General features: G+C 52.0%; 3 protein-coding genes across 8 annotated transcripts in view; 1 reads left to right on the top strand and 2 right to left on the bottom strand.

Moving 5' to 3' along the window:
* The window catches only part of arhgap9 (Rho GTPase activating protein 9), a 29,285-nt gene extending 25,878 nt beyond the window's left edge, over positions 1 to 3,407 (bottom strand). For all 5 annotated transcript variants that reach the window (XM_086149699.1, XM_086149701.1, XM_086149702.1 and 2 more), the window contains exon 1: positions 3,201 to 3,407. The gene's annotated coding sequence lies outside the window, so the exon portion shown is untranslated. The remainder of the gene's footprint in view (positions 1 to 3,200) is intronic.
* Positions 3,408 to 3,694: 287 nt separating this feature from the next.
* On the top strand, positions 3,695 to 13,229 carry mars1 (methionyl-tRNA synthetase 1). Of its 2 annotated transcripts, XM_086149705.1 has the most exons (22): positions 3,695 to 3,933; positions 5,135 to 5,225; positions 5,318 to 5,396; positions 5,497 to 5,598; positions 5,692 to 5,758; positions 5,861 to 5,982; positions 6,684 to 6,799; positions 6,889 to 7,005; positions 7,088 to 7,291; positions 7,990 to 8,191; positions 8,269 to 8,343; positions 8,424 to 8,594; positions 8,684 to 8,779; positions 10,002 to 10,119; positions 10,207 to 10,420; positions 11,140 to 11,271; positions 11,475 to 11,579; positions 11,662 to 11,857; positions 12,028 to 12,102; positions 12,310 to 12,420; positions 12,632 to 12,823; positions 12,944 to 13,229. In XM_086149705.1, exons 1-21 carry the CDS (start codon positions 3,831 to 3,833, stop codon positions 12,776 to 12,778), a joined length of 2,643 nt encoding a protein of 880 aa, XP_086005831.1. In that variant the 5' UTR covers positions 3,695 to 3,830; the 3' UTR covers positions 12,779 to 12,823; positions 12,944 to 13,229. The 2 variants fall into 2 exon arrangements, with proteins under 2 accessions (XP_086005831.1, XP_086005830.1); XM_086149704.1 differs by having other exon boundaries at positions 12,632 to 13,229.
* Positions 13,230 to 13,282: 53 nt separating this feature from the next.
* On the bottom strand, positions 13,283 to 17,055 carry ddit3 (DNA-damage-inducible transcript 3). Its single transcript, XM_086149724.1, has 4 exons — positions 16,904 to 17,055; positions 15,595 to 15,656; positions 15,120 to 15,327; positions 13,283 to 15,046 (listed from the first exon to the last, which is right to left on the bottom strand). The coding sequence occupies exons 3-4, from the start codon at positions 15,273 to 15,275 to the stop codon at positions 14,294 to 14,296; spliced, it is 909 nt and encodes a 302-aa protein (XP_086005850.1). The 5' UTR covers positions 15,276 to 15,327; positions 15,595 to 15,656; positions 16,904 to 17,055; the 3' UTR covers positions 13,283 to 14,293.
* Between the last annotated feature and the right edge of the window lie 4,570 nt (positions 17,056 to 21,625).

The following is a 21,625-nucleotide window of genomic DNA, read 5'->3' as shown; positions in this document are numbered from 1 at the left end:
AAAAGGAGACCCTCCATTGTCCAGATGTGTGAATGAGCGCCTGAATGCTTGGATGTCTATTTTTGAGTCCCTAGAATGGATGAATGACTGAATAATCCCATCGTCTTCCGCTTCGTTTTAACTTTCAGACCCCGACCGTGACCCGAAAATGTCGGCGTCCCCAGAAGCAGACATCGCTGTGGAGCCTCGGATCTCCAGCGATGTGGAGGAGAAAAGGATGTGATTAGCGTCAGGTTGGAGGAACCAGCCGTCACGCTTTGCTCGCGTTGGACCACCGTCCCGAGGCTAACGTGGAGAAGCAGCTGTCAATCACTGCGCTTGTTGCCATGGGAACGTTCCCCTAGTTGTGCACCTCGTCTCCGGACACAGATCCTGTCAATCGACCGGGTTCTTTCAGTGGAGGTTCTCCATGCTCTCCTAACCAAGTTCTCTTGCCTGGATTTTCTGTCTTCCTCAAGTTCAAAATCCATAGAGCTCTTGATGAATTGTAAGAAGGCTTCAGGTTTTAATCCAGTGTTCTTCTGGATTCACATTGTGTGGGTTCTCCAGCCTGGGTTCTCTCCAGGTTCTCCTGCAGTGATCTTAACTGACCATTGGTGTGAATGTGAGGCTGAGTGGTTTAACGCCTTTGAGTGACAGGTGACATTAAGCCCCGCCTCCTGACGCCTTTAAAAGCAAAAATAATATCAATGGAGCTTCTGCAGAAGCTGAACCCTCGCTCCGTCTCTGATACAAACTGCAACAACAGAGGTGTTTCTGTGAGGTCCTTTGGACCTGCTGAAACTGAAGATGGAACTGACGTGATGAAACGACCCCGAGCCTTCGCTTCGCCGCCTCGATGCCGCCGGGGGGGCCTGTGGGAGCGCCGCGTGCATCCAGGCCGAAAATGAGTAGCGGCGGGGCCCATTGATCGTCCATGGGGACGAGGCTGGCCTGTCACGGATTGTCAAGCCACTGATCCGGAGTCCCAGTTTGGTCGCTGTGGAAAGAGCGCGCCGCCTGCGGGGCGGGGAGGGTAGGGAGGAGCGGCGGGACCTTCTCAGGCGAACCCAGGGAGGAGGATCCCCCGAACGACAGCCCAGGTTTCATATCGGCCACCCTCTCCTCCTTGGAGCGAACCTCGGCATGGTCGCTGGCGTGGATTCGGGACTGGGCGGGGGTTAAAGCTGAGCAGAGGGTATCGAGCGGGAGATGGATTGTTTATAACATCGCCAGTTGGGTTTCGCCAGGCATTGATTGGCAACGCGCTAAGCTCTGCAACGTCCGACCGCGGCCGTGACCTTCTAGCTGCCGCACTTCTACTCTTGCGCTAACTTGCGCTAGCTGCACACAAAAGTCTTTCTGGTGATGCTTTCAGGTACTACCGCATACTTTGAAAATCCTCACATCGACATGTAACAGACCTGAGAAGACAAAACCCCTTCCTGTTTACCCGCACAGAATCACGCTAAAGGTGTGCTAGCTTTAACCACAACCTCAGTGCTTCAAATTAGCGATATAGCCTTGCATGTTTTTGCAGCAGAAGGTGCTGCCAGAAGAAAAAGTACCTAAGGTGATGGGATTATGGATTAATTCATTCTCTCCTTCGATTAAATTGCAGTCAGTCACGCTGGGGGGTCGCAAGCAACCCCTGCTGCCATTGGCCAAGAGAGAGGGTTCACTATATATGGAGACAATCAACTATTCACCCTCTCATTCATACAGAAGCATACAATCATTCCTTCATTAACACGTCTACTGAGACATACAACCATTCATCCTCTCGTTCATCATAGAGAGACATAAACCCATTCACGTGTCGAATATAGACACACAGTACAATCATTCAGCCTCTCATTCACACATGTGGACAATGTAGTGTCTCCAGTGAATCTCCTGCACGTGTTTGGACTGTGGGGGGAACCTGGAGAACCCTGAGGAACTTCACGCAGACACGGGGAGAACATGGAGACTCCACACAGAAAAGTCACCCTATGGGAATCCATAGGGTGGCTGTGTGGCTAACTGCTGCATTAGCATGCTATCTCTATGTAGCGTGCTACATAAATGCTGCCCCCAGCAGCGTTTAAGATCATAAAAGCGATTAGTTGCATGTTTTAAATCAAATAAAAAAATGTATAGAGTTCATTGTGAATCCACCTGCTACTAGAATCAATATTTATCTTAGATTTGCTCGATGTGGATATCAAACCATCACCCACTGCGGTGTCTTGTCACTTGAACTCGGCTAAACCGCAACACCCGACGGAGTTGCGGTCATGTGTCAGACGTGGGATTTTTATCAGGATAGACAAATAAAACCCGAGAGCCTTGCACAATCATCCCAGTAATCTGACCAGCAACACCCCGTCGCCGTCTTTTAAATCTGTCTTGGATACTGGAGTGGAGAATGCCAGCAATTACAGCGGCCCCTCCTGCTAATACTGCACATGGTCCGGGGCGCTTTTAATCAGCGGACTTGCAACTGCAGCATAATCTCTCCAAGCCCCCCATGTCGTCACAGGCGGGTAGAAAAGGGGAGGAAATTTCCTGCTTTGCGTGGACTTAGGAGAGATTATGAAACAGCAAAAATGCAACGCGTCGACGCGAGCATTTCCCCTTGGGCCCGGCGCCGGGACCCATCTTTTTTCGAAGACGGACAACGTGGTCGTTTCATCATGGTCGCTGTGCAGACTTGAGAAGATGCCACCCAGGAGGCCCTTCGACAGGAAATGGTTTGAAGTTTCCGCGTCCCAAAGTGTGCAGAAGCTCTCGCTGAATTTCCCCACAGAGAAACTGACACCACGGAGTCAAATGGCGGCTAAAATAAGTTATTTTGAGGAAATGAAGCTTACATCTGATTTGTTGCAATGGCAATATTTACAGCCTTTTAAAGCTTCGTGATTGAATAAGTCGGCCTCTGAATCCACCCAGATAGCGAAAATTGCAAATAAAAACAAAAGGAACCACAAGATAGAGATAATAACTCACAAGAAAGACTCAAACGGTTAAAAATAGCAATAAACTTGTAGTTGATTTTAAGTAGAAAACAAATTCAAACTCCAAGTGCTGCTCTGAAACACCTGTAAGAGGACATAGTGAATATATCACGCAGTTTTACGGCTGCTCCAAAACACAATGAAATATTCCTATTTCTTCTATTAGAAACAAAACAAAAAACAACTGTCAGCATCGTAACAGGAAAAAAAAACATGTCTCACCTTTAACCGCGGGAGAAGGCGGGAGGTGCGTTTGAATTTGCAGAGCTTTGCCCGTAAAAGGAAAATAAGAAGAAAATAAAAAAAAACTTCACATAATTCGGGTAGAACCTGCACTTTTTGCAGATTTGCCGTCGAGCACTAAGTTGCCCAGCTGATGATGACGATGCTACCTCCTGGTTCTTCAAGCTGATAAAAAAAAGAAAAAAATAGCTTGCTCTGCATGAGTTTGGTGTTTTGTGATTGGTTAAAATCATGGTGTGTATTTTATGTACCTGGAGTAGGAGGCTAGCCGGGCGGTGCTAAGCTTCCCTCAAACTTCACTCACCCCGCCCGCTTGGGCTACTCGTATGTCATAATCAATAGCCTCTCTTGACGTCGTTCCAATACCGAGCGACGCCCGCTGGGAGATGTAGTCTAAAACAAAGCACCGTATGCATTGGGAGGACGGAGCGCTCGCCATAAGAACTACAAATCCCCGCCATTTGTATGCGAGCCAGGCGCTTGCATCAGCGCGTGTGCTCCTGACGCTCTCGCCGGTGAGAAAGTTAGCCACCTCACTCAGAGAGCGTCCCGAACCCGGGGGAGTTGCCACACCGCCGGCCGTTGGTCTGTCTCTCCGCCGACGCCCAGATGAGGCTTTTCGTGAGCGAAGGCGACCCGCAGAGCCTGAAGGCGCTCACAGCGCTAAGAGTCACCGGCGTTCCCTGTGACGTCCAGCATGTCAGCCAGGAAGGTAAGGTCCACGCGCGCGCCTATGACCGGAAGTGCCGAGTACCTTTAAACAAATAGATGTAAAATGATATATTTGAAAATTCGTTACTGCGAAATCGATATTGATATTCGATCCGTTATCGGCCGACTGTGTCGTGGTGGAGGAAGGGGGATTCATCGGGTGCGTCATCCGGGACATCTTACCAGAATCCCTCTCCTGGTCCTCCAGCCTAAATAAAAAAAATGAAAATAATAAACTATATATGTCAATATGTATCCGATGACGCCATTTTGTGTATGATCATTAAAACAAACGTACAAAATTATTTAAAAATAAAAGACCTGTGAAATACTTCTGTCACTATTAATGTGTAAAAGAAATAGAATTAAAAATAGGCATTAAACCATAGAATTAGGGTTGTTAGAATTGATCTCCCATTGGCTTTAATTCAGATTCATTCATTCATTATCTATATTGCCTATCCTGCAGGCAGGGTTGCAGCAGCAGCAGCAGTGGTGGTGGTGGCTTGAGTCTAGGCCAGCTGTCCGAGGCAGTTAACCCTGGACCGGTTGCCTGTCAATCACAGAGCCACAAATAGAGACCATTCTCCCCTCATAGAAAGATGCAACCACTGACTCTTATTCACAGATCATATACATACAACCATTCACTCTCTTGTCCGCACACCGCCTTGCTGCATAATTACTTTTAATATTCATAAATTAATAACAATGGCGGATGCCTGCAGTAGATCAAGCCCCGAGAACTTGACCAGTAAGAGAGCTTTGGGAGAAGATGTGAGGTCACCATGATGCACTGAGGAGGTAAAGCAATCGTCTCTGGAACCGTACATTCCTCGTTCGATTCCCGGCTTCTCCTACTGTGTTGAAGTGTTGTTGAGGAAGACACTGAACCCCGAACTGCCATCATCCATGATGGGTTCATTGCAGAGATTGAATTTCCCCACAGGAATTAATAAAGGATAAACTATTATGATTGTTATTATAACTGTAAGCGTTCGCACCAAGGAAGGTGTGCCACCTTTATGCTCCTCGCCAGCTGTCGGCATATTGGCAAGTAGTGCACAAGTATCCACCTGTTGGCGATCGAGCCGGTTCTGCTGGTTTCTCCCAATAACCGTTTCTGTTTCTGTTTCATTGTTGTTTTTTGATAAGGCACGATAACTTGTCATTCCACATTAACAACCCCGTGCTATCTTCAGACACTCCGGTGCCCTTCCTCAGCCGTCCCACCCTGCCGGCTCTCCTCCTTCCAAACGGAGCACATCTCTTCAGCGCCAATGCTATCTGCCGGTTGGTACAGCCACCATTTTTTCCCTCCACGTCACGAGCGCCGCCAGAAGGCGTGACTGACTTCTTCCCCATCTGTTCCCTGAATCTCTCAGGTACCTGTTCGAAGTAGCCGGGCAGGAGTGTGGCAACCTCTGCCGCCAGTGGCTCGAGTGGGAGGTCACCGAGCTCCAGGTAAGCGGGAGGAGACTATATGGTGTTCAGGTTCTTGTAGTGCTAACAAGTTGGTAGCATGGCTTCTGATTGGCCCACGTTCTTTGTTCTTGCACTGCAGCCCGCCCTGCTGCGGGGCAAAGGATCGGCCGAGGCCCTCCGGGAGCTCCTGGGCTACCTGGACCAGAGCTTGAGCAGAGGGTCGGGATCGTACCTGACCGGGGTAAAGCTACACTTCAGGCGACCCGCGAACCTAAATCGTGCTCAGCTAATGCCTCCGGCAGCTAATGCTAACCATGATGCTAATGTGTTTCAGGAAGTCGTGTCAACAGCCGACGTGGCCCTGTGGGCCGTGCTCCACCCCCTGGCGTCCGGAGCTTTGGGTGGGTACGACCTTCCTGCCGCGGGTCGGTCGTGTTTCTGCACTTTGCCGCGCTTTCATTTCCAACTGCAACTGCTCCTCAGGTGTCATCTCTGTATTCCAGGTGAGCATCAGGCGGCGAAGGCCTGGTTGGACCGCGTGGCCGAAGCACTCAGTTGCCCCTCCTCGGTCCAGAAGGCGCTGCTGCAGAGCAATGGCCCACAAAGCGCCAAAGACCCGGCCGAGGTGAACCGCCGCAGGGTCGCCCCACACCGCCGATACCCCCTTTTGATCAAAACCGAAGCAGCGGCACTAGCTAGCCCGCACCTGGGGAAGCGCGCCGGCACACACTGCCCTTATTACCGCTTTGTTTCCTCGGCGCGGCAGCGCTTTCACAATGCGCCCCGATGGAAGGCGGCGCCGCTTTCAAAGGGAATGGGAGATGACGGCGGTTAAGTGTGTAGCGTACAATCAGCAGGCGTTCGCACCGCCACCCTCAGCGCCTGCATCATTTAAAAAGACAAAGATGCGGCAAGATCATGAATTAGAAAAAAAAAAAAAAAAAAACAACCTCAGTCTCCGCCAGGTTCAAAGCAGAGATAGCGTTCATGGGCGAGCACGCAGATCTGTGTTCGCACAGCCTCACTGTTTGAGAAGATCTCCATTAGCGAGCGGCTGGAGGCGGCACGAGGAGACAGACCGATGCAGACCGGCCAATCGGAAGCAAGAGTGATACAAGCTTCAAGCGGCGCAGGCATATCAACCAATTTCTGCTAATAGCAGTAGTGCTAACAGTTACATGCTAATAGCCGAAGGCTACAATAATTGACTCAAGGAACGGGGGTGGGGGGGGCTAGCCTAATGCCAAGTATTAGTTTTTTGAGCTCAGCTAGCCCCGTTAGCTTGTTCTGATGATTTGTCCCCTAATGTGGGTTCTCTTTCTTCAGGCCCAGGACAGCGAACGTGCCGTCTCGGAGGAGGAGATGGAGGCGGCAACTGCTGCTTGGGGGCGGGGCCTCGCCAAGGGGCGGGGCTTCACCACTGAGGCTCGGCAGCATCCAATGTAAGGACCTGGAAAACATCACGTCAGGGGCTGGACCTCCCTAGGCCTCCTGCTCATGTGGACTCTCTCGCTCTCTCTCCTTACCCAAGTCTTCCCCAGGATGGTGTGAGGAACGTTCTGGTCACCAGCGCTCTACCGTATGTCAACAACGTCCCCCACCTGGGCAACATCATCGGCTGCGTCCTCAGCGCCGACGTCTTCTCCAGGTGAGGCCGCGACCCCCCCCCCCCTTCCTCCCCCCTCCCGGGCCGCCGTCATCACGCCATCCCCCTTGTCGGCGGCCTGCAGGTACGGCCGTCTGCGAGGCTGGAACCTGCTGTACATCTGCGGCACGGACGAGTACGGCACGGCCACGGAGAACAAGGCCCGCGAGGAGGGCCTGACCCCGCAGCAGATCTGCGACAAGTACCACGCCGTCCACGCCGACATCTACCGCTGGTTCCAGGTGGACTTCGACTTCTTTGGCAGGACCACTACTGAGAAGCAGACCGAGTGAGTCGGAGTGCGGGAGGGAGTTATCCGCCGATTTCCTAGCCTTCAGCCACGCGACCTTGCGTCGACGCACGCCTCGCATCGCCCTCCATTTTGGATCAGTCCTGGTGAGCCGGTGGCCGGGTAACTAAGGCAACCGCTGCCTCTGATTCAGACGGGGTGAAGAGCTAAGTGTCAGGGCCTCCCCTCAGAGCGGAGGGGAACCAGGGACAAGAACACACTTAGCATTAGCCTAGCCCCTTGTAATGCTGCCATGGGCTTATGCTCTTGAGGAGCATCCCATAATGCACTTGTGTCCATCCGTCAGTGCATGATGGTAACCTCAGATCTCGCCAGGTGTCCACCATTGTTATTTCCTTTATGGATATCAATGCTATTGTTATATCATCTCCGTTATTAGCATGTAGCTGTTAGCACTACTGTTATTATTCATAGGAGATCATCTGTCCCTCTTGACCCTCACAACCCCTGCTCCAACTCTCTGTCCTATCTCTTGCTCGAGGCAGAAGGCATCAAGCTGGCATCCGTGTGAGGTGTTTCCTCACAAGCGCTTGCTCCTAGGTGGGGTGGGGGCTTCTGTAGATCATCACTGGCTGCGTGACCCTCGTCAGGAGGGTCAAGGCCACGCGTTGCCTCCAATGTAGCGGGCTTCTTCTCCACGAGTTGTGACCCCAAACCTTCTGCCGCCGTCCTCCCAGGATCGCCCAGGACATCTTCTGGAGGCTCCACCGGCACGGCTTCCTGGTGGAGGACACGGTGGAGCAGCTGCGCTGTGAAGCCTGCTGCCGTTTCCTCGCCGACCGCTTCGTGGAGGGGACGTGTCCCCACTGCAGCTACCCGGAGGCCCGCGGCGACCAGTGCGATAAGTGCGGCCGGCTCATCAACGCCGTGGAGCTGAAGGTGAGTCTTCCGGAGGGGTCTTCCGGAGACGGCGGAGAGGACCACACCTTCGTAACCCCCGTCTCTGCCCCCTTCAGAACCCCCAGTGCAAAGTGTGTCGGCAGACCCCGGTCATCCGCTCCTCCAAGCACCTCTTCCTGAACCTTCCAAAGGTACCTCCGTCGCCCCGGAGGGTCTCTGCCCTCAAATACCACCTGAAGACATCTGAGTAACCTCTTCCCTCCACCTCCAGTTAGAGGGGCAGCTGGAGCAGTGGCTGGAGCAGTCGACCTCCTCCGGCGACTGGACGGTCAACGCCAAGCAGATCACCCGCTCCTGGCTGCGTGACGGCCTCAAGCCGCGCTGCATCACCAGGGACCTGCAGTGGGGGACGCCGGTCCCACACCCTGACTTCAAGGAGAAGGTCCGCATCTACACGCACACACACACACACACTCACTGTGAGGTTTCACACATGACACCCCATGTGGAACCTCCTTCCTGGTCCTGCAGGTGTTCTACGTCTGGTTCGACGCCCCCATCGGGTACCTGTCCATCACCGCCAACTACACCCAGGACTGGGAGAGGTGGTGGAAGAACCCACGGCAGGTGAGACCCTGCAGGTCCATCGGTCTGTGGGACGGGGGAGGACTGCATCAATGGTTGGATGTCTTCGTGATGTGTGAATGACAGGGTGAACGGTGGTTCCGTGTCTCTATCTGACATGTGAATGAGCAAGTGAATGGTTGGATGTGATAAAATGATGTATGAATGGTCGGATGGCTCAAAGGGATGTGCGAATGAATGAGTGAATGGTTGGATGTCTATATGACGATTGAATGGTTTTATATGATTAAATGAGATGATTGAGTGAGTGAATGTTATATATGATTAAATATTGTTTCAATGACAGGGTGAATGGTGGGGTGTGTATGATTGGTATGGCTGTATATGATTAAATGAGGTATGAATGAGTGAATCGCCCAATGACGGCCTGGATAGGCTCCAGCCTCCCTGAGTGCAGATTTAACGGTCAACAGAAAGAATGAATATTATTATTACATCCTAATAATATTCAATAATATTTTTGATCTCAGGGGTGTTTCCAGACAGTCTTTGATCTTGTCTGACGCTAACACACACACACACACACATTAACAAGTAGTCCCTCTGTTTGAATGGAGGCAAAGAGAGGGCAGCAAGCGGTGCTTCGCCCTCGGTCTCCTTCCACAGGGAGGTCTGCAGCGCCCGCCACCAGGTGGCAGCAGCCACAGCGCCGCCTGAGCGGCGTGGAGCGGGCCGAGCGCCGCCGCAGGTCAACACCGCCGGCACCTGCCCGCCCTGAGATTTTTAAACTGTGTCTCCTCCTCTTCCTCGCCATCAACACCATGATGGACGGTCTGCGGGCAGTGAATATTGCACCGTTCAGACACGTACACACACACACACACACATGCGCTTTTTCCCATCAACGGGTGGACTTTATTTCACTCCCGGGGTTGGTTGCAAACAGAAAAAAATTAACCTCCGCTAGATTAAAGAAAGTGGTAGCATTTGCTCCTGGAGCATCTTTTCTTTCATTCCCACTGACTCATCCCTCTGCTTCGGAGACCCCGGGATTCTGAGGTGTGTGTGTGTGTGTGTGTGTGTGTGTGTGTGTGAGCGCTCACACACACACACTCACACACACACACACACAGATGGGGGCTGGGTAGAGCTGATAAGTCCTCTTTGAACTGGATGATCTCACCATGATCTAATATGATGTCATCCCGGCGCCGCCATGGCATCCCCCCCCCTTCTTCCCTTCCCCTCCATCTTCCTCCACCAGGTGGAGCTCTACAATTTCATGGCCAAGGACAACGTGCCGTTCCACAGCGTGGTGTTCCCGTGCTCCCTGCTGGGGGCCCGCGACGACTACACGCTGGTCAACCACCTGGTCGCCACCGGTAGGAGAACCCCGCGGCAGCGGCAAGAGGAGGGGGTTCACTCGTTCGTCCTCGCCGTTAACCCCCCCCCCCCCTCCCCTTCCCCAGAGTACCTCAACTACGAGGACACCAAGTTCTCCAAGAGCCGCGGCGTGGGCGTGTTCGGCGACATGGCGAAGGACACGGGCATCCCGTCGGACGTGTGGCGCTTCTACCTGCTGTACGTGCGGCCCGAGGGCCAGGACTCGGCGTTCTCCTGGGCCGACATGGCGCTGAAAAACAACTCGGAGCTGCTCAACAACCTCGGCAACTTCATCAACAGGTGCGGAGAAGCGCTCGTTTTGCGGAAACGGCCCTCCATCGGCAAACTTTTTGGCGGGGGCGGGGGGAGGTCGGTTCACGTCGACAAAGCCTCCTGTCCAATCAGAATCCGGGATTTGGCGTCCGCCGGCGGCGACTGTTGCAGGAGGCTCATGAGTTGGGATGGTGCAATTTAGCCTCAATTACATCGCCCGAGATGATTGTTAGAGGATGACGGTTTGAATCACACATCAAAAGATTTCTGCCTCTCCTAAACCACCTCCATTTGTACCCTCAGCCTAATTGGCTCCCAAATTACCTCTCGGATGGCGTCCTGCCCCCCAGGTCTGCGCGATTTCCCGCCCCGGACAAAGCGTTGCAGGCCCCCCCACCACCACCACCACCACCACCACCCCCGACCGACCCAGAATTACCAGAACATGAACCCTCCAGGCCGGTTCAAGTGGGACGTTTGTGTTGGAGGGGTTTTGGCAGGAGGAGGGTGAAGCAGAATGTAGGTCGGCTTCGCGTTGTTGCATCAGACGTGACAACTTTCCCACCGCGGGCGTGTGTGTGTGCCCACCCCCACCCCACCCCCCGATGTGCTTGCACCGATTTGCAGCGGGGGGTGGGAACCGCAGGTCCCCCTTCTCGCCGTTCGCCGGTTCACACCCGCACAAACGTCCGGCGGCAAAATGCAAGAAACACACCGTGACCCTCCCCCCCCCTCTCTCTCCCCAGGGCCGGCATGTTCGTCACCAAGTTCTTCGGCGGCGCCGTCCCGCCGATGGAGCTCCAGCAGGAGGACAAGAAGCTGCTGGCCGCCGTGGCCTGGGAGCTACGGCTCTACATCCAGCTCATGGACAAAGTCAAGTAAGACCCTTTGAAATGCCGTCTGAAGCCGAGGGTGGGAGGGGGTGATGATGTAACGCCGGCTGTGGAGGCATCAGGCGTAACTTTCATGAATTTGAATCCAGTCTTGTTTTCCACGGCGACTCTTGTTGCGCGTTCAAGGCAAATACAAAGCCCCCCTCCTCCCTTTAGGATAACCCCCCCCTTTCCCTCCCGCTGTGCAGGATCCGCGACGCCCTCAGACATGTCCTGAACATCTCTCGCCACGGCAACCAGTACATACAAGTCAACGAGCCGTGGAAGAAGATCAAGGGTGGAGACGCGGACAGGTGCGGGTATTCGTCAGGAAGCGCGTCGTCAGAATGAACCGACGAGGGGTCTGAATGTTTTTAAAAAAAAAAACGCCGACAGGAAGCGCGCCGGCACCGTCACCGGCGTGTCCGTCAACATGGCGTGCCTGCTGTCGGCCATGTTGCTGCCCTACATGCCGTCGGTGAGCCGCACCATCAGGGACCAGCTCGACGCCCCCGAAGCCTGCGTGGCCGCCATGCTGAGGGGCGACGGCGCCTTTGTGTGCACGCTGGCTGCAGGTCACCGCATCGGCAACGTGAGTGCAATGATTTCTCACGCGCACTCGGTCAGAGGGCCGGGTCTTCAGAACATGAAGGGATTTCTCCAGGGGTTTCCCGAGATCAGATACCGCAAACTCACCTGGAAATAATCCCGAGTTTGGAGGAAGATGAACCTCTCATGCGTGTGTCCCCCCACCCGCCGCAGGTCAGCCCCTTGTTCCAGAAGCTGGAGGCCGAGCAGATCGAGTCCTTGAAGAAGCGCTTCGGCGGCGGACAGCAGGTGTGTGAGGCTTGTCGCTACAGCCATGGGAAAGCCAAAGGCTTCAAAACAAACACACACACGCACTTGCGTGCTCTGACCTTCTCGATGGAGTGATGTTGCAGCACGCCATCTATGACCCCTGTGATCGCCGGCCATCTATAATGTCATATAAAAATGTACGTACATCATCATAACCATCAAACACCTGTGTCTGTTTGCTTGCAGTCTCAGGCCCCGGCTAGCGCTCCGTCGGGCCCTGCTAGCGCTCCGTCGGCACCAGCGAACGGAGCAGACCCGGAGAGAGCCCAGCAGCTGGCGCAGGCTGTGGCGGCGCAGGTGAGCTCGCCGCCGGGAAACCTAGGTCTTTAAAATCCACTTAGAGAAATGGTTTTCGGTGTTCGTTTCTCGACTTGGAGAATCAACATCTTTCAGGTCTGACTTGCCCGAACATTAAATGTTGACGCTGAAGCTAACATCCAGATTAACTGTTAAGTGGCAGAGGATCCGAGGTGCGATTTTAACGCGGTGCCGTCGTCTCTGCCCGCAGGGGGACAAGGTGCGAGCACTCAAAGCCCAGAAGGCGGAGAAGGCCGTGGTCACAGCCGAGGTGGCGACGCTACTGGACCTGAAAAAGCAGCTGGCTCTGGCCGAGGGGAAGAGCCCCGAGACGGCGGCGCAGAAGGGCAAGAAGTGAGGACGGAGTCCGATCTGCGGGGGGATTGACCGCCGATGGTTCGAGGTACGGCGGCTGGCGGCAGAGAAAACGGCGCGCGCCAATGGGAACGGGGGGCTTTAGCTGAAGGCGCATCCGTGACAGGATCTTAGACAACGTGTTTTTCTTTTTTCCGGCGGCGGCAAGGACTAATGAAATGCTGGATGGGCCGGCGGGGAAACGGAAACACAAAGAGGGAGTCGGAAAAGCGGCGCTACACAACACGGGGATTTCTGCAAATCCCCTCACCAGGAGAAAGTGATTTTTATACTCCGCCCGCGATAAAGTCAGCGCACATTAGTGGTGGAAGGTGCGATTTATTTTTTTACCCCCTCCGGTTGTGCTTTTATCGCCATTTGCTCCAAATACCCTTCGGAGCCCCCCGCCCTCCACAAGAAATAAAAAAAAATAAAATAAAGATCTGCTGAACGTCCTCCTGCCGTCTGTGCTCCCTGCGGGAAACAGTAAGACTCCATACCGACAGTACATGATTTTTCCGTTTATTGAAAACGTGGGGTTACAGCGAAGGACACAGTGCGGTAAAAGTACAAGGGTTGGATGTCGCCGATGAGAGAAGCCATGCATACCGGCTCTACAGTGAGCCGACACACCGCCATGAAAAAATACGCCATAGAAAAGTGACAGTACAAGCCATTACAGTACGACTGTATTTATATGTATATATGGTACAGAGGGGTATAAAAATAGTAAGTCAAGGTAGAAGAATCGTAACTCTACCACCAGTTCCTATGTACGTAGAAAAGGTCAGCTTAGAAAGTATAGCCGGGTTCTACTTGCTGTATCTAAACACGCGCGCGCGCGCGCACACACAAGGCATGGTTTATAAAAAAAAAAAAACAAAAAAACAACAAAGGGGTACAATTCTCTCCCAACAAAATCCTCATTCGCTCACTCATCAATTGGGGGGGCACATTCAGAACTTTTCCTGAGCTCCTTAACTCTCCTCCGATCGGGGCAAATAATCTCCGCTTAGCCAGATTCGCAGCCCTTTTTTTTTTTTAAATAAAAAATAGGAGACTTGTTTTATTGCGAAATGGTGGGTGGGGGGTTTGTGGAGGGGTTCGCTCTCTGTGGATTGAGGTTCCTTTTCTGCCCTACATGCAAAACAAACGCTCCCAAAACCGTCGCCAAAGATCCCGTCTGGTGGAACTTGGTTCTGCGAGGAGAACGAAGCCCCGGTGGACGCGCTCGGCGTCCCCCCTCTCTACGTGCTGTGTCTCTGTTTGCCGCAGTGCCGTTGCAGCCCTTCCCTCCGTGCCGTTCCTTGTTTTGACTTTCATCACTTCCCTCCTTCTGACCGTTTTGAAGCTCTCTGTATTTCCCGTGAAGACGATTATCTTTGGTTTCCACACTTCCCCAGTCTAAGAGGCATTTCATCACCATCACCTTACACCTTTTCTCCCCCTCACCACTGCATTACTCCAATTCTGTAGGCTCTGTCTTTCCTTTCCTTCTTCCCTCCTTTTCCCCCACCCCTCATTTCCTGGTATTGACAAGTCTCTCTATCAGGGCTCGCCGGGTCCTCTGCACCTCCTCTCCCAGCCTCTCGATCTCTGCTTTCAGACGCTCGTTCTGCTCCGTCAGCTCCTGGACCTTCCTCTCGTTCTCCTGCTCCCGTTCTTTGCGGCTCTTCTTGGCGGACAGATACGAGGAAGATGTGCGCTGCGCGGCGGAGGCATAAGAGGACAAGGCACCGCCGGCCCGCTCGCCGGTACTCCTCTTGCGTTTCCCCAGGCGGGAGGACGGGTAGCTGGACGGGGAGGAGACGGGCGAGGATGGAGAGGAATTTTGCGAAGGCGACTGGGAGGCCGAGGAGGAGCAGGATGGCGAATCTGGGACGCAGGGCAGCTCCTCCTCGCTGGCAGAGGGGGACGCCGGGTGGATGTTGTTAGCTGGGTGGTGGTGGTAATAATAGCCGCTGTTGGGATCCACCGCTCCCACTCCTCCCTCGCTCAGCAACTCGAAGAACTCCGGAGGCAGCAGGTCGCCGCCGCCTCCCGTGGAGCCGTCCCCGCCTCTCCCGCTCTCGGCCTCGGCCCGCCGCTCCTCCGCCACCGCCGGACTCATGCAGGAGGAGGAAGAGGAGGACGAGGACGAGGTGTGATGCAGAGGCTGGGTGTCGTGAATCTGCTCCGTAGCCCGCTGGACTCCCTCTCCCCACGTCTGGCTCCCGTCCGTCAGCCACGTCAGAGAGCAACTCTCCAGAACGTCCAGAAACTCCGGCTCCTTCTACAAACACAAGACGACAGTGTCAAGGTGGACGACGGGCGCGACAGCCGGCACATTCCTCGACGCCGCTGACCTCGGTGCATGCGGGGGCACGCGCCAGCTTCGCCCCTCCTGCGTCGGAGCCCAGAATATCCTGCAGGTCCTCATACCACGCCTCCAACTCTGCACCACACAGCGGCCCCACGCCGGGGGGGTACGGCGGGGGCAGGTGTAGCCACTCGGCAGTCATCTCGCCAGTCAAGTCACAATGCAGATACTCGGCCACACGGTTCACACTGGACCTGAGGGGGCGCGGGCGCCGGCACAAGGAGCGACAGGTTAAATAACCAAACATCTCAAACGTGGCGGGCGCCGGCACGGGAGGATGATGCAAACCGAGGCGTTTATCTGTGGGCGAGTGGCGGCGTGACCGATGACAGCGAGCCAAAGTGCGGCACGTTATCACCCGCGTCACCGAAGCAACCGTGCCGTGGGTGATAGACACATAAATCCAAAGGTGTGATTTTTAAAAAGTGGTCAGAGAGAGAGGGAGAAAAAAAAACAAGTACCTTAAGAAAGTCACTGTTAATCAAGTCTGCAAATTCGTGGTGGATATCTTGTCCCGACAAATCTGAAAGAGAAGTGTGTGTGTGGTTAGTTTCATGGGGAGAGAGAGCTCCTCTCCGATGGCTGACATGTCTGGATGAACGTGTGTGTGTGTGTGTGTGTGTTTGCTCTGGAGACAAAGGGCATTTCAGATGAACACGTCAGAAACAGGATTGGCAAGCAAGCACTCTTTGATACACGAGTAGAGACATGGGCACCGTCGGTTCCCGGTTAAAATCCCAACCGGCGAGCAAACCGAGCTTTTTCCTCCCTTTATCCGAGTAAACAAAGACCGAAGCGGCCTCTCCGGCGCCCCCTACCGTCGAAGGGGGGTCACGGCGGGTCGGCGTCGACAAAACAAGCGCGGAAGTCCATCCAGATGCTGAAGTCCAGGTGTGACAGGCAAATCTGCAGCCTGGACAACACGGCATTCGACTTTCCGTCTTTCTTACAAGGCTCTTGAACGCACCCACGCCCCCCCTTTTTTATACAAAATAATATAAAAAGTCACTGATGTCGCCAGACAGAGTCGCTTATGACTAAGGTATGACAACAAAACAACCCTACTCAACTCGTTCAGCGTGACATTCAAGCACTCCGGAAACCTTTATCGTAGAACTTTGGTTATTTATTTTTCAGGGGGGGAGAGGAGTGTACATGTCCAGTGTAAGCCAAGACAATTACGTCATGGAAAGGCAAGTCCAGCCGGAGGAATGGGCGCAACAAAAGGAAGTGGAGAAAAGAAGGGGGGTGGATAGTCTCAGTTTTAAGATTTTAATTTGAACTAAGTGGGATTTAACAGAATGTAGCGTCGTGAATCTTCAGCGCGAAGACTGTTTAGGAGGAAAACAACCACAACAGCGACATGCCGGGAGCGGGTGGCCGCAAAGGTTCGGGGGCAGGCTAACTCCTGGCGGCGGAACCGCCACAGCGGCGGCGGAAATTAACATAAATACCCGCTTGAGGTTCGTCGCCGTCGGAGAGATAGGGGTGGGGGTTGGAGGGGGACTTCTGAGCTGAGCTGTCAGTCAACAACTTGGCAGGCGACGCGCCGAAAACGTCAAAACTTTGCCCAACGGTCACACTTTCTGCTAACAGGCGCTACTTTGGGGAAATGAAGTTTTAGCGACCCAAAATAGGCGCCACGTTAACTTCGCGAGACTCCACTAACCGTTACGTGGGCTTCCGCGGAGAGCCGAGGAAAACACCGAAAAATGAAGAAATAAAGAAGTCGACTTGAATCTAACGCGTATGACAAGACTCCCCACTTACCCTTTTTCTTTTATTCGCTCGCCTTCTCGACTGTCGTGAGTTCGAATGTAGATAGTTTAGTAAAAATTGGTGACAGCTCATGTTAACCATTGTTCAGTCTTGACGGCTGAATGTGATTTCACGGAAACTCCCGGCGGTGCTTATAAAGGTGCGAGCGGCCAACCGAACTATGCGCTCGCGAGCGGACGGGGGAGAGGAGCACGCTGAGTGGCCAGTCGGGAGACGCAAGTTAAGATCTTTTCCTTGGCGACATCCAATAAGATGGCCGGATTAGACAAAAGAGGCGGGCTTTGGCTGTTTGTCTTCCTCTCCCCGCCGTCTGTATAGTTTGTACGAGCCGCAGTTGTGATGCAGTCATAAGACGGCCAGGACGAATTTGGGGCGTATGGGAGTCACATGAAAGGAATGATGCAATGCTTGGCAACCAATTTCTAGCTGGGGATAACACCAGCAGAATCAGAACATGTTTTATTAAATAGCGTTGGCTCTAACGGGGAGGGGGGGGGTCTAAAAATATACATATATGCACGCATGGATAACCAATGTCGAAGAATAGTTTCGTTTCCAAAACACAAAGATTTTTTATCTTATTTTTATTCGTGCGGGTTTAAATCCACCCGTATACTGGAATCGATTAGCTTCGGATGTGTTTTTTTTTTTTAATCGCTTTCTGTTTTGAGTTCGTATTTTAATAGAGATGTCAGAAGTTTATTTATGTCTTTATTTGTCTGAGTGACGCTGACGCCCCCCTTTGACCGCGGAGGAAAAATAATAATAATGATAATGATAAAAATATATATTTTTCATTTAAAAGAAAAGAAAAACATCTCGATAATTTCATTGACAGGCGATCGTTTCAGGCGGGATTTTTTTTTTATTTTTTATAATTTTTATTATTTTTTTCAAAGGACACGTGCGCGGCCGGTGCTTTCATATACCGCGCGCGCTGTCGCGGCTCCGCGAGACGAGAGAACGCGCCACCGCGCGAGCCTCGTCCTGCGGGGTGTGTTTGTTTTTGTCACCGCGACGTCCCGGTCGGTCGGTGCCGAACCGAACGCACCCCTTACGAACGCTGTCATTTTATTATAAAAAGTTTGCCGCCGTGGAAAAACGAATGCGTTTATTAATTTATTTTTAATTTGTTCGATTTCTCTTTCGGTTGTCTTTTTTTTTCCCAAGGTGTCCGAAACGGGCGTCCGAGCGTTTCGCCAATGACAATACGCTGTAACCATGGCAACAGCAGCCCAGCATAAATAATAATATTCTCATAAATCCATCATAAATTCCGCTTTAATTTCATCCACATAAAAAGAAATGACCCGTCGTGTTATTACAATCATCGTCATAATTGCTACGGGATAACAGTGATGCGTTCACGGAACGACCCAAAAAGTAATTTTAGTGGAGTGGTGCGATCCAAAAAAACGAATAAATAATTCAAGTATAGGATGTTTTAGAAATAAAATGAATATATAATAAAAAGGAAAAAAAAAGGAGGGTGTGGGGGGGTCATCGAGGTCGCACGGTTTCCCGGTGACGTAACAACGCGGCGGGGTAGCAAACAAAGCGACCGCAACAAAGTTATGTCTCTTCTCCTCCACCTCCTCCTCCTCCTCCTCCTCCTCCTTCATCATCATCCTCCTCCTCTTCCTCCATCCACCCCCTGCCGCCGTGCACGCCCCGACGTGCGCAGCCCCATAGCAACAGCGCCAAGTAGCGAATAGAAAGCTCAAAATACTGTCTCTAGGACCCGGGTTAAAGCGCTGCAGGAAGCGCCGTGAACACGTCACGACCTGAGTGGCTGTTGCTGAGTAGTTCGGTGCACTTTTTCTACACCCCCCCCCGCCACACACACACTTACACACACACACACACTTACACACACACGTATACATATACACACATATACACACACCGTCTGTTTGTTTTTGCTCGGTCTGTTTTCATTTTAAAACACTGTTTACAACCGCAGAGCCAGGTTGCATCACTCTCATTCTTGTATAAAGTCTAAAGGGGAAAGGGGGGTGCGTGTGTGTGTGTGTGTGTGTGTGTGTGTGTGTGTGTGTGTGTGTGTTGTGGGGGGTGTTGTTGTTGTTTCATATCAAGACTTTAATAATAAATAAAACTCGGGATAAATGATTTCACAGGTGACATAGGGTTGTATCTCTGCTTCATGCTGTAAACAAAGCATGTGTGTGTGTGTGCTGGGGTGTGTGGTGGTAAAATTAAATCTTTACATTTTCTCTCCTTTGGTTTAAACATTGACACTAAACAAATCTCAGATTTCTTTTTTTTTAATTTAAATGTATTTATTAGTTTTTTTTTTCCCCTTTGTTTTATAGTGGGTAATGTGCAGCCACGGCGTTCCCTGTGCCCTTGGTCCGGGCTCCACACCCACTCCTGACACACACACACACACACACACACAAACACACACACACACACACACACACACCAGCTGTCGGAATTCATCCCCTTTCTGAGCTGAGACCAACTGATACAGCTGTTATCATGTACTAGTGATACAGTAAATCCCCCCCTACACACACACACACACACACACAAACACACACACACACACACACACACACACACAAACACACACACAATCTGCACTGCCTTGCCCCTCTCCTCATCGTGTTTCAGCTCTGTGTGTTTGTGTGTGAGTGTTTGACATTTTAGGTGTCGCTCTCCACAATGGAAGGTGTGTTTCAGGCCTTGCCCCCCCTACACACACACAAATAAACACACACACACACAAACACACACACACCTTCGCCCCCCCGTCCCATCTACCTGTCCAGATCTTCCATGTTCAGAGACGACTTTGTCCACGATTTTCTTAAGTCGTGTAAAGCCGCCTTATCTCTGAGCCTCGCCGCCGCCGCCGCCGCCTCCGCCTCCACCTCCGCCTGCCCGGTCCGCCCTCCTTTTATTTTTTTCTTTAAATCCTCCGTCAGCCCTGGTTCTGCCCCACAACAGCTTCCACCCACCTCCACCTGCTGCTCTTCCCAGAGGCCTCCTTGTCCATTGGAGAACAAAAGGCCTGGTGGCTTCTACTCGCTCACGACGCCTCCCATCACGGGCACGGCGGTGCGGAGGTTTGTCCTCGCTGCCAGAAGGTTCCCGGTTCTCCATGTTCTCCTTGTCTCTGCGTGGGGTTCCTCAGGGTTGTGTGAACGAGAGGGTTTATAGTTGTATCTCTGAGGTGTGAATGAGATGAGATGAGATGAGATGAGATGAGAACAACTTTATTAATCCCGAAGGAAAATTGTTGTGCCAGAGTTTCAAGTAAAAAACATAACAGTAATAGATGATAGTAGAAAGGAGGAAGAATAAGAAATATAATGAAATATGAATTGTCTTAACTGTTAGCAGTAACTACAAAGATTGAAGATTCCCTGCGGCTGAGGGAGGAAGAATTAAAGAAGAATGACTGAGAATGACTGAGTGAATGTTTTTTTTTCTATATAACATGTGAATGAGAGGGTGAATGGTTACGTGTCTCTGATGTGTCAAACTCAAGGGCTGCGTGCCAACAAGAATGCCTTAAAAGGTCTGATTGTCTTAAAAATAAATAAGTCAAACGTGTGCATTGACCATAAACTACATTTCCCACAATTCATGCCAATCACGTTACCTGCAAAGTGACGGGATTCCGCCATCAGATCGCAGTGTATCCACATCAATATGAAGCGGTGTCGGTTGTCAGAGTACAATCTTTGTCGGCATATTGACACCAAACACGGAGCTAAATATGCCAGAGTTAGCCTTCCAGAAAAACAACAAATTGTCTAAGAATGAAAAGCCAAACTACAATGGCAGAAGGTGTTCACGAAAGCCGCATCCAAAAACACCGCAGCAGTGAAAGGTAGCTTTGTAACAGGAGCAGGAGGGTGTGAACAGGTGTGACAGAGTATGTGTGTGTGTGTGTCTAGACAGACACACTCCTATATCACCTCCTCTCATCAGATTCCCATATCAGCCGTGGGAGTTAAATATCACCAGGTCAAACGGGTCAAAATGCAGGTTCGTCTACAAACTTGAGGGCAACCCACGTTTCCTGATGTCACCTTTGACCCTGCTGGCTGTCAGATGCCTGGGTGAGTCATCACACACACCTGACCTCCCCACCACACACCACCTCCAGGTATTAATAGCTACACCTGCTGACAAACATGTGAGCGGTCTGAATGCTTTGGAACGCCAGCAAAGCCTCTCAGACCCCGCCGGGAAAGTGTGTGTGTCTGCTGATTTAAACACCGTCTGATATGTTGGCTGCAAACCAGCATTATTTATTTTCTGCGCTAACCCCCCCCCCCCCCCCCCCTTAACGTTGACCATCTTGGCACTTATGGATGTGGTATTTCTGTCCCAGGAAGTGGAGTGTTGCTAAAAATAGTTGATCCGATTCAGATGAGCGGGTCAGGAATTCCGCTGCAGCCTTCTCTATTTAATTATTACAGTTATAGTTATTTCAAGAAAAAAAAACAGCTAATAGAAGTCCTCTGAAGACATATTAATAGTGAATAGCATGTGGGCGCTTCGTACTGAGGGTGTTTTTCAAGCGCTTTGCTGCCACCTAGCGTCCACGCGTGGTATTGCACCAGGAAGCGTTCCGTGTTGCGTTCACTGCCCTCACAGGACGGTGGGGAAAACCTCATTCAAAGGCGGTGAACCCCGTTTGAAGGAAAATTCTACGCAAAGGAGGAGGTAGGAGAC

This window comes from Fistularia commersonii, chromosome 7 (genome assembly GCF_037954325.1).
Source record: "Fistularia commersonii isolate RoL2024-O1a breed Wild chromosome 7, RoL_Fcom_v1.0, whole genome shotgun sequence".
Lineage (NCBI taxonomy): Eukaryota > Metazoa > Chordata > Actinopteri > Syngnathiformes > Fistulariidae > Fistularia > Fistularia commersonii.
This window is presented reverse-complemented; position numbering and strand designations above follow the sequence as displayed.

Coding starts and splice junctions, on each gene's coding strand:
- ddit3 (XM_086149724.1), bottom strand. CDS start 15,275: ATGACTGCCGAGTGGCTACACCTGCCCCCGCCGTACCCCCCCGGCGTG. Junction 15,047..15,119: donor GTGCCCCCGCATGCACCGAG/GTCAGCGGCGTC, acceptor TTGTGTTTGTAG/AAGGAGCCGGAGTTTCTGGA.
- mars1 (XM_086149705.1), top strand. CDS start 3,831: ATGAGGCTTTTCGTGAGCGAAGGCGACCCGCAGAGCCTGAAGGCGCTC. Junction 3,934..5,134: donor CCAGCATGTCAGCCAGGAAG/GTAAGGTCCACG, acceptor TGCTATCTTCAG/ACACTCCGGTGCCCTTCCTC. Junction 8,595..8,683: donor ACCCTGACTTCAAGGAGAAG/GTCCGCATCTAC, acceptor CTGGTCCTGCAG/GTGTTCTACGTCTGGTTCGA.